Genomic DNA, 18,275 nt, shown 5'->3' on the forward strand with positions numbered 1-18,275 from the left:
CTTTACATAGTTGAATGTGCTGACAATACAGTACAATACAGTACACAATACAGTCTGGGACTTATTTCCCTCGTTAAATCATGGAGGATAAAATCACACACAAATGATCAATGGAAATCAAATGTATCAACCCATGGAGGTCTGGATTTGGAGTCACACTCAAAATTAAAGTGGAAAACCACACTACAGGCTTATCCAACTTTGATGTAATGTCCTTAAAACAAGTCAAAATGAGGCTCAGTAGTGTGTGTGGCCTCCACGTGCCTGTATGACCTCCCTACAATGCCTGGGCATGCTCCTGATGAGGTGGCGGATGGTCTCCTGAGGGATCTCCTCCCAGATCTGGACTAAAGCATCCGCCAACTCCTGGACAGTCTGTGGTGCAACGTGGCGTTGGTGGATGGAGCGAGACATGATGTCCCAGATGTGCTCAATTGGATTCAGGTCTGGGGAACGGGCGGGCCAGTCCATAGCATTAATGCCTTCCTCTTGCAGGAACTGCTGACACACTCCAGCCACATGAGGTCTAGCATTGTCTTGCATTAGGAGGAACCCAGGGCCCACCGCACCAGCATATGGTCTCACAAGGGGTCTGAGGATCTCATCTCGGTACCTAATGGCAGTCAGGCTACCTCTGGCGAGCACATGGAGAGCTGTGCGGCCCCCCAAAGAAATGCCACCCCACACCATGACTGACCCACCGCCAAACCGGTCATGCTGGAGGATGTTGCAGGCAGCAGAACGTTCTCCACGGCGTCACCAGACTCTGTCACGTCTGTCACATGTGCTCAGTGTGAACCTGCTTTCATCTGTGAAGAGCACAGGGCGCCAGTGGCGAATTTGCCAATCTTGGTGTTCTCTGGCAAATGCCAAACGTCCTGCACGGTGTTGGGCTGTAAGCACAACCCCCACCTGTGGACGTCGGGTCCTCATACCACCCTCATGGAGTCTGTTTCTGACCGTTTGAGCAAACACATGCACATTTGTGGCCTGCTGGAGGTCATTTTGCAGGGCTCTGGCAGTGCTCCTCCTGCTCCTCCTTGCACAAAGGCGGAGGTAGCGGTCCTGCTGCTGGGTTGTTCCCCTCCTACGGCCTCCTCCACATCTCCTGATGTACTGGCCTGTCTCCTGGTAGCTCCACTATGCTCTGGACACTACGCTGACAGACACAGCAAACCTTCTTGCCACAGCTCGCATTGATGTGCCATCCTGGATGAGCTGCACTACCTGAGCCACTTGTGTGGGTTGTAGACTCCGTCTCATGCTACCACTGGAGTGAAAGCACCGCCAGTATTCAAAAGTGACCAAAACATCAGCCAGGAAGCATAGGAACTGAGAAGTGGTCTGTGGTCCCCACCTGCAGAACCACTCCTTTATTGAGGGTGTCTTGCTAATTGCCTATAATTTCCACCTGTTGTCTATTCCATTTGCACAACAGCATGTGAAATGTATTGTCAATCAGTGTTGCTTCTTAAGTGGACAGTTTGATTTCACAGAAGTGTGATTGACTTGGAGTTACATTGTGTTCCCTTTATTTTTTTGAGACGTGTATTTTCACGTCACCAAATAATTGATTAAAACACACTGTTTTGCAATGGTCTACAGTAGCCTGAACAGTACTCTGTGGAGTAGCACCATGGTGTAGCCGGAGGACAGCTAGCTTCTGTCCTCCTCTGGGTACATTGAATTCAGTATAAAACCTTGGAGGCTAATGGTTCTCACCCCCTTCCATAGACTTACACAGTAATTATAACTATTTCTGGAGGACGTCCTACAATGTATCACAGCATGAACTGACATGTTGTCCACCCAATCAAAAGATCAGAGAATGAATCTCGTACTGAAAGCATAAGCTACAGCTAGTTAGCACTGCAGTGCATGAAATGTGATGAGTAGTTGACTCAAAGAAAGAGAAAGACAATAGTTTAACAGTTTTTAACAAATTAATTTCTTCCAAAAATTAATGAGGCGCAAGAGAGAGAACTAACTATATTTGGTTGTATTTTTTGTAAACTTTCACTTTCACTTAGCTAGCGAATGCAGCTAGCTAGTTTATCCTACTCAAACACCTGGTTCAAACAGAGAGGGATGCTATGTTAGCTAGCTGGCTATGGCTATCCAACAGAGAGGGATGCTATGTTAGCTAGCTGGCTATGGCTATCCAACAGAGAGGGATGCTATGTTAGCTAGCTAGCTATGGCTATCCAACAGAGAGGGATGCTATGTTAGCTAGCTGGATATGGCTATCCAACAGAGAGGGATGCTATGTTAGCTAGCTGTTTGCGTGTGGTCAGGGGTGTATTCATTCTGCCAATTCTGTTGAAAAACGTTAATTAAACAGAAGCAAAAACGGGGATAAGCATACCTGAATTTGTCCAACAGAAACTCTCATTTGCAACTGTTGGACTAATGACTACACCCTAGATCAGGTAAATGCAGGAGAGAGTGTGCAAGGCGGTATTGAATGTGTCAATGTCTGTCACCTTGATCACTCAAAATTCTTTCGACCTGTGCATCTACGTTGTAAACTTTTATTCGTAGGCTAGGTTGTAGCAACCTCATGATGTATATAGGGCAAATTCGAGTATCATGTAGTATCCTAAACCTATAGCTGTTACATTGAACTGGGTGAATGGAATATGAATGACAGTCATTAAATATGTTGTAATAGAAATAAGGCCACGCTCATAAAATGTTGTATCATACTCCCTCATCTTGAACGGCACCGACCGCCTCTGTTTCACATACCTCAGCCTCATTCCATATGCTCTGCCCTTCGACTTCCCCCACTTCCTCCTGAGAGTCAGGCTACTGCCCATCTCAAATCACCCCTATCCCAATCAACCCATGTACCCCTAACCCTTACCCCAACCAACCCTGTACCCCTACCCCAACCAACCCTGTACCCTTAACCCTTACCCCAATCAGCCCCTGTACCCCCAACCCATACCTCATTCAAACCCTGTACCCCTAACCCCTACCCCAACCAACCCTGTACCCCTGTACCCCTACCCCATTCAACACCTAACCCCTACCCCAACCAACCCTGTACCCTTAACCCCTACCCCAATCAGCCCCTGTACCCATACCCCAATCAGCCCCTGTACCCCTACCCCATTCAACCCCTAACCCCTACCCCAACCAACCCTGTACCCTTAACCCCTACCCCAATCAGCCCCTGTACCCCTACCCCATTCAACCCCTAACCCCTACCCCAACCAACCCTGTACCCTTAACCCCTACCCCATCCAACCCTGTACCCCTACCCCATTCAACCCCTAACCCCTACCCCAACCAACCAACCCTGTACCCTTTACCCCCTACCCCAATCAGCCCCTGTACCCCCAACCCCTACCTCATTCAAACCCTGTACCCCTAACCCCTACCCCAATCAACCCTGTACCCCTGTTACCCTACCCCATTCAACCCCTAACCCCTACCCCAACCAACCCTGTACCCTTAACCCCTACCCCAATCAGCCCCTGTACCCTTAACCCCTACCCCATTCAACCCCTGTACCCCTAATGCCTACCCCACTCAGCCCCTGTACCCCTAACCCCTACCCTAATCAACCGCTGTACCCCTAACCCCTGTACCCCTACCAACTCAACCCCTGTACCCCCAACCCCTGTACCCCTAACCCCTACCCACTCAAGCCCTGTACCCTCAACCCCTGTACCCCTAACCCCTGTACCCCTACCCACTCAGCCAGTGTACCCCTACCCCTCTCAACCCCTGTACCCCTAACACTCTAAGTCCCTGTACCCTTACCCCTCTCACCCCTGTACCCTTAACCCTTTCAACCCCCTGTACCCCTCTCACCCTTGTACCCCTAAATCCTACACCTCTCAACCCCTGTTTCCCGAATCCCTACCCCTCTCACCCCCTGGACCCCTAAACCCTAACCCCTACCCCTCTAAACCACTGTACCCCTAACCCCTACCCCTCTAAACCACTGTACCCCTAACCCCAACCCCTCTCAACTCCTGGACCCCTAGCCCCTACCCCTCTAAACCACGGGACCCCTAACCCCTACCCCTCTAAACCACTGGACCCCTAACCCCTACCCCTCTAAACCACTGTACCCCTAACCCCTACCCCTCTAAACCACTGGATCCCTAACCCCTAACTCCTACCCCTCTAAACCACTGGATCCCTAACCCCTATCCCTCTAAACCACTGGACCCCTAACCCCTAACCCCTACCCCACTAAACAACTGGATCCCTAACCCCTAACCCCTACCCCTCTAAACCACTGGATCCCTAACCCCTAACCCCTACCCCTCTAAACCACTGGATCCCTAACCCCTAACCCCTACCCCTCTAAACCACTGGACCCCTAACCCCTACCCCTCTAAACCACTGGATCCCTAACCCCTACCCCTCTAAACCACTGGATCCCTAACCCCTACCCCTCTAAACCACTGGACCCCTAACCCCTACCCCTCTAAACCACTGGATCCCTAACCCCTAACCCCTACCCTTCTAAACCACTGGATCCCTAACCCCTAACCCCTACCCCTCTAAACCACTGGACCCCTAACCCCTACCCCTCTAAACCACTGTACCCCTAACCCCTAACCCCTACCCCTCTAAACCACTGGACCCCTAACCCCTACCCCTCTAAACCACTGTACCCCTAGCCCCTACCCCTCTAAACCACTGGATCCCTAACCCCCTAACCCCTACCCCTCTAAACAACTGGACCCCTAATCCCTAACCCCTACCCCTCTAAACCACTGGACCCCTAACCCCTACCCCTCTAAACCACTGGACCCCTAACCCCTTACCCCTACCCCTCTAAACCACTGGATCCCTAACCCCTAGCCCTCTAAACCACTGTACCCCTAACCCCTAACCCCTAACCCTCTAAACCACTGGACCCCTAACCCCTACCCCTCTAAACCACTGGATCCATAACCCCTAACCCCTACCCCTCTAAACCACTGGATCCCTAACCCCTACCCCTCTAAACCACTGGACCCCTAACCCCTAACCCCTACCCCTACCCCTCTAAACCACTGGACCCCTAACCCCTACCCCTCTAAACCACTGTACCCCTAACCCCTAACCCTCTAAACCACTGGACCCCTAACCCCTAACCCCTACCCCTCTAAACCCCTAACCCCTACCCCTCTAAACCACTGGACCCCTAACCCCTACCCCTCTAAACCACTGTATCCCTAACCCCTAACCCCTACCCCTCTAAACCACTGGACCCCTAACCCCTACCCCTCTAAACCACTGGACCCCTAACCCCTACCCCTCTAAACCACTGGACCCCTAACCCCTAACCCCTACCCCTCTAAACCACTGGACCCCTAACCCCTAACCCTCTAAACCACTGGACCCCTAACCCCTAACCCCTACCCCTCTAAACCACTGTACCCCTAACCCCTACCCCTCTAAACCACTGTACCCCTAACCCCTAACCCCTACCCCTCTAAACCACTGGACCCCTAACCCCTACCCCTTACCCCCTAACCCCTACCCCTCTAAACCACTGGACCCCTAACCCCTAACCCCTAACCCCTACCCCTCTATACCACTGGACCCCTAACCCCTACCCCCTAACCCCTACCCCTCTAAACCACTGGATCCCTAACCCTTAACCCTCTAAACCACTGTACCCCTAACCCCTAACCCCTACCCCTCTAAACCACTGGACCCCTAACCCCTAACCCTTACCCCTCTAAACCACTGGACCCATATTGCTTACACTCACCCATTCCTTTCAGATATATGTGAAGGGTTGTAAGGAAGTTGGTTCGGTGATGAGTAATCATTCCTGAGACATAAAATAGTTGTTTTCTTCTCTAGCCAATGCCTAGGCTTTAGCTCAGAGAGCTAACAGAGTTTTGTTGCATGTAAACTTCATGGGTCGCAGGGGCAAGTTGATTTGGGAGTGTTCAGAGCTGTGACAGTTTGTGGTAAGGTCACCTACAGCAGAGAGAAGAACCCATCAGAGCAAACATGTCTGCATGTCTAAGACAGGAGAGGAGACAAAGAGTGAAGAAGAATAGCTTCATTCTTCCAACACACACACAGTCTCTCCACGGTCTGAAGGATCTGGGACATTTAATAGCAGGGAACCCAATGTATTCTGGCCTCTCCTGAGGTCTCAGGGTCTTCTACACAATGCCATCTAACACTATCCTATCTAACACTATCTCATCTAACACTATCCTATCTAACACTATCTCATCTAACACTATCCTATCTAACACTATCTCATCTCACACTATCCTATCTAACACTATCTCATCTAACACTATCCTATCTAACACTATCCTATCTAACACTATCCTATCTAACACTATCCTATCTAACACTATCACATCTAACACTATCTCATCTAACACTATTCTGTATAACACTATCCTGTCCAACACTATCTCATCTAACACTATCTCATCTAACACTATCTCATCTAACACTATCCCATCTAACACTATCACATCTCACACTATCTCATCTAACACTATCCTGTCTAACACTATCCTGTCTAACACTATCCTGTCTAACACTATCTCATCTAACACTATCTCATCTAACAATATCCTGTCTAACACTATCTCATCTAACACTATCCTATCTAACACTATCCTGTCTAACACTATCCTGTCTAACACTATCTCATCTAACACTATCCTGTCTAACACTATCACATCTAACACTATCTCATCTAACACTATCTCATCTAACACTATCCTGTATAACACTATCCCGTCCAACACTATCCTATATAACACTATCCTGTCCAACACTATCTCATCTAACACTATCTCATCTAACACTATCCTGTCTAACACTATCCTGTATAACACTATCCTGTCTATCACTATCTCATCTAACATTATCTCATCTAACACTATCCTGGCTAACACTATCCTATCTATCACTATCTCATCTAACACTATCTCATCTAACACTATCCTGTCTAACACTATGCTGTCTAACACTATCCTGTCTATCACATATAACACTATCCTGTCTATCTCATCTAACACTATCCTGTCTAACACTATCCTGTCTATCTCATCTAACACTATCCTGTCTAACACTATCCTGTCTATCTCATCTAACACTATCTCATCTAACACTATCTCATCTAACAATATCCTGTCTAACACTATCCTGTCTAACACTATCCTGTCTATCTCATCTAACACTATCCTGTCTATCTCATCTAACACTATCCTGTCTATCTCATCTAACACTATCCTGTCTATCTCATCTAACACTATCCTGTCTATCTCATCTAACACTATCCTGTCTATCTCATCTAACACTATCCTGTCTAACACTATCCTGTCTATCTCATCTAACACTATCCTGTCTATCTCATCTAACACTATCCTGTCTAACACTATCCTGTCTATCTCATCTAACACTATCCTGTCTAACACTATCCTGTCTAACACATCTCCCTTTCAACCACAATTGATTTTACTTCCATTCTCTCTGTTGGGGGAAAAGAGTAGCCAACTGGGCCAAAAGAGCAGCTGTCTGGGCTGGCAGGGCTTGGCTTTGCTCAAAGGAGAAAGTAAACTGACTGAGTGACATAAATGCATTGGCATAAATGATAGCTAGCATTGACGTAGGTGGTGTATCAGAAGGCCCTTTGTGTGCCTGGCCCCAGATAACCCCAGCTCAAGTGAGGTGAGGATGACAGGGTTCCACTACCCAGCCCAGCTGCAGCGTAGCACCTCTCTCTTGTGGTGACAGGAGAAGGCAACACGAACCGTGTCATAAACAGCATCACTTAACTCCCAGTAGAGCAGGTCTATAGAGTCTATGTAGATAGTAGAGCAGGTATATAGACTCTGTGGATTGTAGAGCAGGTATATAGACTCTGTGAATTGTAGAGCAGGTATATAGACTCTGTGGATTGTAGAGCAGGTATATAGACTCTGCGGATTGTAGAGCAGGTATATAGACTCTGTGGATTGTAGAGCAGGTATATAGACTCTGTAGATAGTAGAGCAGGTATATAGACTCTGTAGATAGTAGAGCAGGTATATAGACTCTGTGGATTGTAGAGCAGGTATATAGACTCTGTAGATAGTAGAGCAGGTATATAGACTCTATAGATTGTAGAGCAGGTATATAGTCTCTGTGGATTGTAGAGCAGGTATATAGACTCTATAGATTGTAGAGCAGGTATATAGAGTCTATGTAGAGAGTAGAGCAGGTATATAGACTCTGTGGATTGTAGAGCAGGTATATAGACTCTGTGGATTGTAGAGCAGGTATATAGACTCTGTGGATTGTAGAGCAGGTATATAGACTCTGTAGAAAGTAGAGCAGGTATATAGACTCTGTAGATAGTAGAGCAGGTATATAGACTCTGTGGATTGTAGAGCAGGTATATAGACTCTGTGGATTGTAGAGTAGGTATATAGACTCTGTGGATTGTAGAGCAGGTATATATACTCTGTAGATAGTAGAGCAGGTATATATACTCTGTGGATTGTAGAGCAGGTATATAGACTCTGTAGATAGTAGAGCAGGTATATAGACTCTGTGGATTGTAGAGCAGGTATATAGTCTCTGTGGATTGTAGAGCAGGTATATAGACTCTATAGATTGTAGAGCAGGTATATAGAGTCTATGTAGATAGTAGAGCAGGTATATAGACTCTGTGGATTTTAGAGCAGGTATATAGACTCTGTAGATAGTAGAGCAGGTATATAGACTCTGGATTGTAGAGCAGGTATATAGACTGTGGATTGTAGAGCAGGTATATAGACTCTGTGGATTGTAGAGCAGGTATATAGACTCTGTGGATTGTAGAGCAGGTATATAGACTCTGTGGATTGTAGAGCAAGTATATAGACTCTGTGGATTGTAGAGCAGGTATATAGACTGTAGATAGTAGAGCAGGTATATAGACTCTGTAGATAGTAGAGCAGGTATATAGACTCTGTAGATAGTAGAGCAGGTATATAGACTCTGTAGATTGTAGAGCAGGTATATTGACTTTGTGGATAGTAGAGCACGTATATAGATTCTGTAGATAGTAGAGCAGGTATATAGACTCTGTAGATAGTAGAGCAGGTATATAGAGTCTCTATAGATAGTAGAGCAGGTATATAGACTATGTCGTTAGTAGAGCAGGTATATATAGTCTCTATAGATAGTAGAGCAGGTATATAGAGTCTCTATAGATAGTAGAGCAGGTATATAGAGTCTCTATAGATAGTAGAGCAGGTATATAGACTATGTGGATTGTAGAGCAGGTATATAGAGTCTCTATAGATAGTAGAGCTGGTATATAGTCTCTATAGATAGTAGAGCAGGTATATAGACTCTCTGTAGATAGTAGAGCAGGTATATAGACTATCTATAGATAGTAGAGCAGGTATATAGAGTCTATGTAGATAGTAGAGCAGGTATATAGAGTCTATGTAGATAGTAGAGCAGGTATATAGAGTCTATGTAGATAGTAGAGCAGGTATATAGAGTCTCTGTAGATAGTAGAGCAGGTATATAGAGACTCTATAGATAGTAGAGCAGGTATATAGAGTCTCTGTAGATAGTAGAGCAGGTATATAGAGTCTATGTAGATAGTAGAGCAGGTATATAGAGTCTCTGTGGATTGTAGAGCAGGTATATAGAGTCTGTGGATTGTAGAGCAGGTATATAAAGTCTCTGTAGATAGTAGAGCAGGTATATAGACTCTGTAGATAGTAGAGCAGGTATATAGAATCTCTGTAGATAGTAGAGCAGGTATATAGAGTATATGTAGATAGTAGAGCAGGTATATAGAGTCTATGTAGATAGTAGAGCAGGTATATAGAGTCTATGTAGATAGTAGAGCAGGTATATAGAGTCTATGTAGATAGTAGAGCAGGTATATAGAGTCTCTGTGGATCGTAGAGCAGGTATATAGAGTCTGTGGATTGTAGAGCAGGTATATAGAGTCTCTGTAGATAGTAGAGCAGGTATATAGAGTCTCTATAGATAGTAGAGCAGGTATATAGAGTCTCTGTAGATAGTAGAGCAGGTATGTAGAGTCTCTATAGATAGTAGAGCAGGTATATAGAGTCTGTGCAGCACAGGGGAGGGTTAGGGTCTCTATAGATAGTAGAGCAGGTATATAGAGTCTGTGCAGCACAGGGGAGGGTTAGGGTCTCTATAGATAGTAGAGCAGGTATATAGAGTCTGTGCAGCACAGGGGAGGGTTAGGGTTTCTATAGATAGTAGAGCAGGTATATAGAGTCTGTGCAGCACAGGGGAGGGTTAGGGTCTCTATAGATAGTAGAGCAGGTATATAGAGTATGTGCAGCACAGGGGAGGGTTAGGGTCTCTGTAGATAGTAGAGCAGGTATATAGAGTCTGTGCAGCACAGGGGAGGGTTAGGGTCTCTGTAGATAGTAGAGCAGGTATATAGAGTCTGTGCAGCACAGGGGAGGGTTAGGGTCTCTGTAGATAGTAGAGCAGGTATATAGAGTCTGTGCAGCACAGGGGAGGGTTAGGGTCTCTATAGATAGTAGAGCAGGTATATAGAGTCTGTGCAGCACAGGGGAGGGTTAGGGTCTCTGTAGATAGTAGAGCAGGTATATAGAGTCTGTGCAGCACAGGGGAGGGTTAGAGTCTCTGTAGATAGTAGAGCAGGTATATAGAGTCTCTATAGATAGTAGAGCAGGTATATAGAGTCTGTGCAGCACAGGGGAGGGTTAGAGTCTCTGTAGATAGTAGAGCAGGTATATAGAGTCTGTGCAGCACAGGGGAGGGTTAGGGTTTCTATAGATAGTAGAGCAGGTATATAGAGTCTGTGCAGCACAGGGGAGGGTTAGGGTCTCTATAGATAGTAGAGCAGGTATATAGAGTCTCTATAGATAGTAGAGCAGGTATATAGAGTCTGTGCAGCACAGGGGAGGGTTAGAGTCTCTGTAGATAGTAGAGCAGGTATATAGTCTCTATAGATAGTAGAGCAGGTATATAGAGTCTGTGCAGCACAGGGGAGGGTTAGAGTCTCTGTAGATAGTAGAGCAGGTATATAGAGTCTATGCAGCACAGGGGAGGGTTAGGGTTTTCTCAATGGAAAGTGTTATCAAACATCCATCTGTAATCGTATTCTGTTACATTCCCTGATAAAATTGACAACATTTGACCATTAAGATATTTTGTGTTTTATAAAAAATCTGAGACTCCGCAAATGTTGGTCCTCAAGAGCTTTGGACTGTGATTGGTGTTTCCAGGAAAGGAAAAGGTTGACAACCTCTGATCTTGCTGTTTTTAGATGTCCTCTAAAGCTCTCTGTCTCTTTGTCTTAGGTCAGTACCTCAGTATACCTATCGCCTGGAGTAAATCACCCCCAGACAGGAGAGGATGACATCAGCAAGAATGTACTGTCTCTCTGTCCATTTGTCTGTCTGTCAGAGCTTGTAGGTGGTGTGGACGGCTGCACAGGTGACCTTTGAACTTAACCCTACCTGGCTACCTATCTAGCGCCCGAGAGGAGACACACACATCGCTCAGAGACGCTTATGACACGCATAAATACACACACACGCAACATGGAACACATTCAGAACAACACACACGCTACAGGGAACACATTCAGAACAACACACACGCTACAGGGAACACATTCAGAACAACACACACGCTACAGGGAACACCTTCAGAACAACACACACTCTACAGGGAACACATTCAGAACAACACACACGCTACAGGGAACACATTCAGAACAACACACACGCTACAGGGAACACATTCAGAACAATACACACGCTACAGGGAACACATTCAGAACAACACACATGCTACAGGGAACACATTCAGAACAACACACACGTTACAGGGAACACATTCAGAACAACACACATGCTACAGGGAACACCTTCAGAACAACACACATGCTACAGGGAACACATTCAGAACAACACACATGCTACAGGGAACACATTCAGAACAACACACATGCTACAGGGAACACATTCAGAACAACACACATGCTACAGGGAACACATTCAGAACAACACACACGTTACAGGGAACACATTCAGAACAACACACATGCTACAGGGAACACCTTCAGAACAACACACATGCTACAGGGAACACATTCAGAACAACACACACGTTACAGGGAACACATTCAGAACAACACACACGTTACAGGGAACACATTCAGAACAACACACATGCTACAGGGAACACATTCAGAACAACACACACGTTACAGGGAACACATTCAGAACAACACACATGCTACAGGGAACACATTCAGAACAACACACACACTACAGGGAACACATACAGAACAACACACAGTACGACTCACTAAGGAGCAGACTGACTGAGGTGTGAACTGGAAATAGTGAGGGTCACATTCCAGTGGTCGGAAGCAAGCCAAGCCAGGGTGGGATTTTCTCTCTCTCTCACACACAAACACACACACACACACACACACACACACACACACTCCTGTGGCTGGTGGTATGATGTGTTTTGGCACACACACACACATGTGGACGTGACTTGACAACAGTCATTTCTCAGATGATGTCATCTGCGGCTGTTATCTCAGGCAGATCGCTCGAGAGTGACTTTGAAGTTGGACGTTTATCCCATGACCTAAATACGTCTGGAAATGCCTTTCACAACCGGCCACTAGGGGTGGCAGTGGGCGCTATGGGTCCTGGGTTCTATGGGTTCTGGGTTCTATGGGTTCTGCTAGGGTGGTGTGGACAGGAAAGGGAAAGGGGGGAGGTACCTAGTCAACTGTCCAACTGAATGCATTCAACTGAAATGTGTCTTCCGCATTTAACCCAACCCCTCTGAACCCCCCCAACCCTCTGAACCCCCTCTGAGAGGAGCAGGGGGGGGGCTGCCTTAAATCGACATCCACGTCATCGGCACATTGGGTTAACTGCCTTGCTCAGGGGCAGAACGACAATATTTTTTTTACATGGTCAGCTCTGGGATTTGATCCAGCAACCTTTCGGTTACTAGTCCAACGCTCCTACCTGCCAGGTGTGAAAGAAGGGTGTAATCCCATGACTCTGGATCAGGGAGTAGCGTGTTGGATCCCAATGGTGGACACTCGTTTTTATTTTATTGTTTGAACCATATCCCAAACGTTAACCCATACTTTAACCCATACCTTAACCCATACCTTAACCCATACCTTAACCCATACCTTAACCCAAACCTTAACCCATACCTTAACCCATACCTTAACCCATACCTTAACCCATACCTTAACCCAAACCTTAACCCATACCTTAACCCATACCTTAACCCATACCTTAACCAAAACCTTAAACCATACTTTAACCCATACCTTAACCCATACCTTAACCCATACCTTAACCCATACCTTAACCCAAACCTTAACCCATACCTTAACCCATACCTTAACCCATACCTTAACCCAAACCTTAACCCATACCTTAACCCATACCTTAACCCATACCTTAACCCATACTTTAACCCAAACCTTATTAACCCATACCTTAACCCATACCTTAACCCATACCTTAACCCATACCTTAACCCAAACCTTAACCCATACCTTAACCCATACCTTAACCCAAACCTTAACCCATACCTTAACCCATACCTTAACCCATACCTTAACCCAAACCTTAACCCATACCTTAACCCATACCTTAACCCATACCTTAACCCATACCTTAACCCAAATCTTAACCCATACCTTAACCCATACCTTAACCCATACCTTAACCCATACCTTAACCAAAACCTTAAACCATACTTTAACCCATACCTTAACCCATACCTTAACCCATACCTTAACCCATACCTTAACCCAAACCTTAACCCATACCTTAACCCATACCTTAACCCATACCTTAACCCAAACCTTAACCCATACCTTAACCCATACCTTAACCCATACCTTAACCCATACTTTAACCCAAACCTTATTAACCCATACCTTAACCCATACCTTAACCCAAACCTTAACCCATACCTTAACCCATACCTTAACCCATACCTTAACCCAAACCTTAACCCATACCTTAACCCATACCTTAACCCATACCTTAACCCATACTTTAACCCAAACCTTATTAACCCATACCTTAACCCATACCTTAACCCATACCTTAACCCATACCTTAACCCAAACCTTAACCCATACCTTAACCCATACCTTAACCCAAACCTTAACCCATACCTTAACCCATACCTTAACCCATACCTTAACCCAAACCTTAACCCATACCTTAACCCATACCTTAACCCATACCTTAACCCATACCTTAACCCAAATCTTAACCCATACCTTAACCCATACCTTAACCCATACCTTAACCCATACCTTAACCAAAACCTTAAACCATACTTTAACCCATACCTTAACCCATACCTTAACCCATACCTTAACCCATACCTTAACCCAAACCTTAACCCATACCTTAACCCATACCTTAACCCATACCTTAACCCAAACCTTAACCCATACCTTAACCCATACCTTAACCCATACCTTAACCCATACTTTAACCCAAACCTTATTAACCCATACCTTAACCCATACCTTAACCCATACCTTAACCCATACCTTAACCCAAACCTTAACCCATACCTTAACCCATACCTTAACCCAAACCTTAACCCATACCTTAACCCATACCTTAACCCATACCTTAACCCAAACCTTAACCCATACCTTAACCCATACCTTAACCCATACCTTAACCCATACCTTAACCCAAATCTTAACCCATACCTTAACCCATACCGTAACCCATACCTTAACCCATACCTTAACCCAAACCTTAACCCATACCTTAACCCAAACCTTAACCCATACCTTAACCCAAACCTTAACCCATAACTTAACCCAAACCTTAACCCAAACCTTAACCCATACCTTAACCCATACCTTAACCCAAACCTTAACCCAAACCTTAACCCATACCTTAACCCAAACCTTAACCCAAACCTTAACCCAAACCTTAACCCATACCTTAACCCAAACCTTAACCCAAACCTTAACCCAAACCTTAACCCATACCTTAACCCATACCTTAACCCAAACCTTAACCCAAACCTTAACCCAAACCTTAACCCATACCTTAACCCATACCTTAACCCAAACCTTAACCCATACCTTAACCCAAACCTTAACCCATACCTTAACCCATACCTTAACCCATACCTTAACCCATACCTTAACCCATACCTTAACCCAAACCTTAACCCATACCTTAACCCATACCTTAACCCATACCATTTGGAGTGACGTTTGAAGAAATGGAACGATACTGACCAGAAAGAGTCAACCCAGGGTGTCAAAGACACTTTGAAATTTGACGTTTGGAGAAACGTTGAAATTTGACATTTGGAGAAAAACATCAATGAACGTCTAACTCTGCAATGAGGCTGTGAGAGCTTGTTGGTTATCTAGAAATGTCTGTGGTTCCACCACACAGCATATGAAGTCACATCATATCTCAAACTCACAATATCATTCATTTAAAAAATGCACAGATCTGATAAGGATCTACTTGGATAGAAATGTTATTTTTTAACTGTACTGCAATAAATTTAGCTCAGATTCCTGGGAGCATTTGAGCCCACTCACACACACACCCCTGTGTACTACAACATATTCTTCTATTGGAGGATGTTGTCAATCGGTCCAATCAGAAGGGTAACAGTACACAACATATTCTCCTATTGGAGGATGTTGTCAATCGGTCCAATCAGAAGGGTAACAATAATAAGACAAACAAGTTAAATAAGACATATTGTCCTTTATGTGATCTAATAAATTGTCATTTATCCTTAAGGATTAGGTCCTTATAGCTAGAAGGATTCGACCTAGTAGGCATAGCCTATATACAAGTCATTTCATTTTGCTCTACAGCTCCCTCAGCCAGCCCCACCTCCATCCCTCCCTCCCTCAGCCAGCCCCACCTCCATCCCTCCCTCAGCCAGCCCCACCTCCATCCTCCCTCAGCCAGCCTCACCTCCTTCCTCCCTCAGCCAGCGCCACCTCCATCCCTCCCTCAGCCAGCCCCACCTCCATCCGTCCCTCAGCCAGCCCCACCTCCATCCCTCCCTCAGCCAGCCCCACCTCCATCCCTCCCTCACAGCCCCACCTCCATCCCTCCCTCAGCCAGCCCCACCACCCCTCCCTCAGCCAGCCCCACCATCCTTCCCTCAGCCAGCCCCACCATGCCTCAGCCAGCCCCACCATCCCTCCCTCAGCCAGCCCCACCATCCCTCCCTCAGCCAGCCCCACCATCCCTCCCTCAGCCAGCCCCACCTCCATCAGCCAGCCCCACCTCCATCCGTCCCTCAGCCAGCCCCACCTCCATCCCTGCCTCAGCCAGCCCTACCATCCCTCCCTCAGCCAGCCCCACCATCCCTCCCTCAGCCAGCCCCAACATCCCTCCCTCAGCCAGCCCCACCATCCCTCCCTCCCTCTTCAGAGCTGTGAATCAGCGGCACGCCGACACCTCTCAGCCCAGAGCGGGGACTGGACTCCCAGTCATTCAGAGGCCACCCTCATTACCCCTCCACCCTGCACCCAGGTGGCCGCGGATCTAATGCCTTAGCCAGTTCCAAAACCAGCCCCCCCCTGCTCCCCCTCCACTCACACACACACCCCTAGCTCCGGCCCCCCACTCACGCCTTACATCCCATTCAGTCAGACTGAAGTCAGAAAAAGTGTGGTGCTTAATTACTTTCCCACCCACTAAAGCGAACGCACATGTTGAAGAGGTTAAGGATAATATGGCTTTCGATGGTCTTTACCTCCCCAACGAGTATTGTCACAAATGTTAAACAGCTTGAGTTCAGCCTTAATCGTAGCGTTAAAATGGATGTTACCCACATATGACATGCTACTCAGTTTTGGTTATTGTGCATGTAATGCTTATTTCCATTCAGCATAGCCTAACACACTGAATAAAACGAAATACCATGAACAACACTAAATACGCGCAACGTGAGCGCGGGTTCATACTCTCAAACATCAGTTTGTGTAAAATTCGTCCACATTAACGGTTTTAATCTAATGTAAAGATTTTACCTGAAGATGTTTAAAAGATGCTGTGAGTTGTGTCATGTGCAGACTGAAGCAGCGCGAAGTACATCTCGCGCTGTTCGTTTTCTCCAAAACCTCTCCGTCTTCAGCACCAGTCCTGCGCGCGGAGCTCAACGCGATCAAATACCACATCAAGACAACCGTAACCCGCCGCAATGCCATTCTGTTGGCTGAAAACAGTCGAAATAAGATCACTTTCTCTACAACAGATGTGTTTTAAGTCCTATTCAGCCCGTGTCAATTCCTCTAGTTGATTTTGAGAGTCCGCTTTGGGAATGGAGAGGTGGCTGCTAGCTGTCCGCAGGAGAGGAGTAGATTTCTACTCGCGGCAGACACTCCCACCAACGTTGCACGTGTGGCACCTCATCACTTTGAGTCCTGTCGAGACTACAGCAGAGGGACAAATCTAGGATGTTTGGGAATTTGAACACAGTATCAAGGTCAGCGCAATTTAGTCTAAATTATTAAATTGGAGTTTAAATGATGCTATTATATAATTATACGCACTACAAAATGTCCTTCCACATCCACTGACAAGCCATTTATTAGTCCGTGTAATGAGTAAAACCTAATAAACGACTGTTGAGGTGGTCATTATAGAAAGTTAATTTATTTTGTATTTTTATTGAACCTTTAATTATGATGGAAAACACCTCTGTTTTTTCTAGCTAGTTTGGGTATCCTAGTTTCAATTAAACAGAAAATGTTGAAGACAAGAACGTTTTGTACCGACACATTTCTGATGGATTGCTATCCGTTTCTAAACGTTTTGTACCGACACATTTCTGATTGATTGCTATCCGTTTCTAAACGTTTTGTACCGACACATTTCTGATTGATTGCTATCCGTTTCTAAACGTTTTGTACCGACACATTTCTGATCGATTGCTATCCGTTTCTAAACGTTTTGTACCGACACATTTCTGATGGATTGCTATCCGTTTCTAAACGTTTTGTACCGACACATTTCTGATTGATTGCTATCCGTTTCTAAACGTTTTGCACCGACACATTTCTGATTGATTGCTATCCGTTTCTAAACGTTTTGTACCGACACATTTCTGATCGATTGCTATCCGTTTCTAAACGTTTTGTACCGACACATTTCTGATTGATTGATATCCGTTTCTAAACGTTTTGTACCGACACATTTCTGATTGATTGCTATCCGTTTCTAAACGTTTTGTACCGACACATTTCTGATTGATTGCTATCCGTTTCTAAACGTTTT

General features: G+C 45.7%; 1 protein-coding gene across 1 annotated transcript in view; it reads right to left on the reverse strand.

Annotated features, from left to right (window-relative positions):
* The window catches only part of LOC139410276 (anosmin 1b), a 147,251-nt gene extending 129,894 nt beyond the window's left edge, over positions 1–17,357 (reverse strand). The window contains exon 1 of the mRNA XM_071155759.1: positions 17,030–17,357. Coding sequence (XP_071011860.1) covers positions 17,030–17,206 — 177 coding nt within the window. The 5' untranslated portion in view covers positions 17,207–17,357. The remainder of the gene's footprint in view (positions 1–17,029) is intronic.
* Positions 17,358–18,275: the final 918 nt, after the last annotated feature.

The sequence above is a fragment of the Oncorhynchus clarkii genome, chromosome 5 (assembly GCF_045791955.1).
Source record: "Oncorhynchus clarkii lewisi isolate Uvic-CL-2024 chromosome 5, UVic_Ocla_1.0, whole genome shotgun sequence".
NCBI classification, from domain to species: domain Eukaryota; kingdom Metazoa; phylum Chordata; class Actinopteri; order Salmoniformes; family Salmonidae; genus Oncorhynchus; species Oncorhynchus clarkii.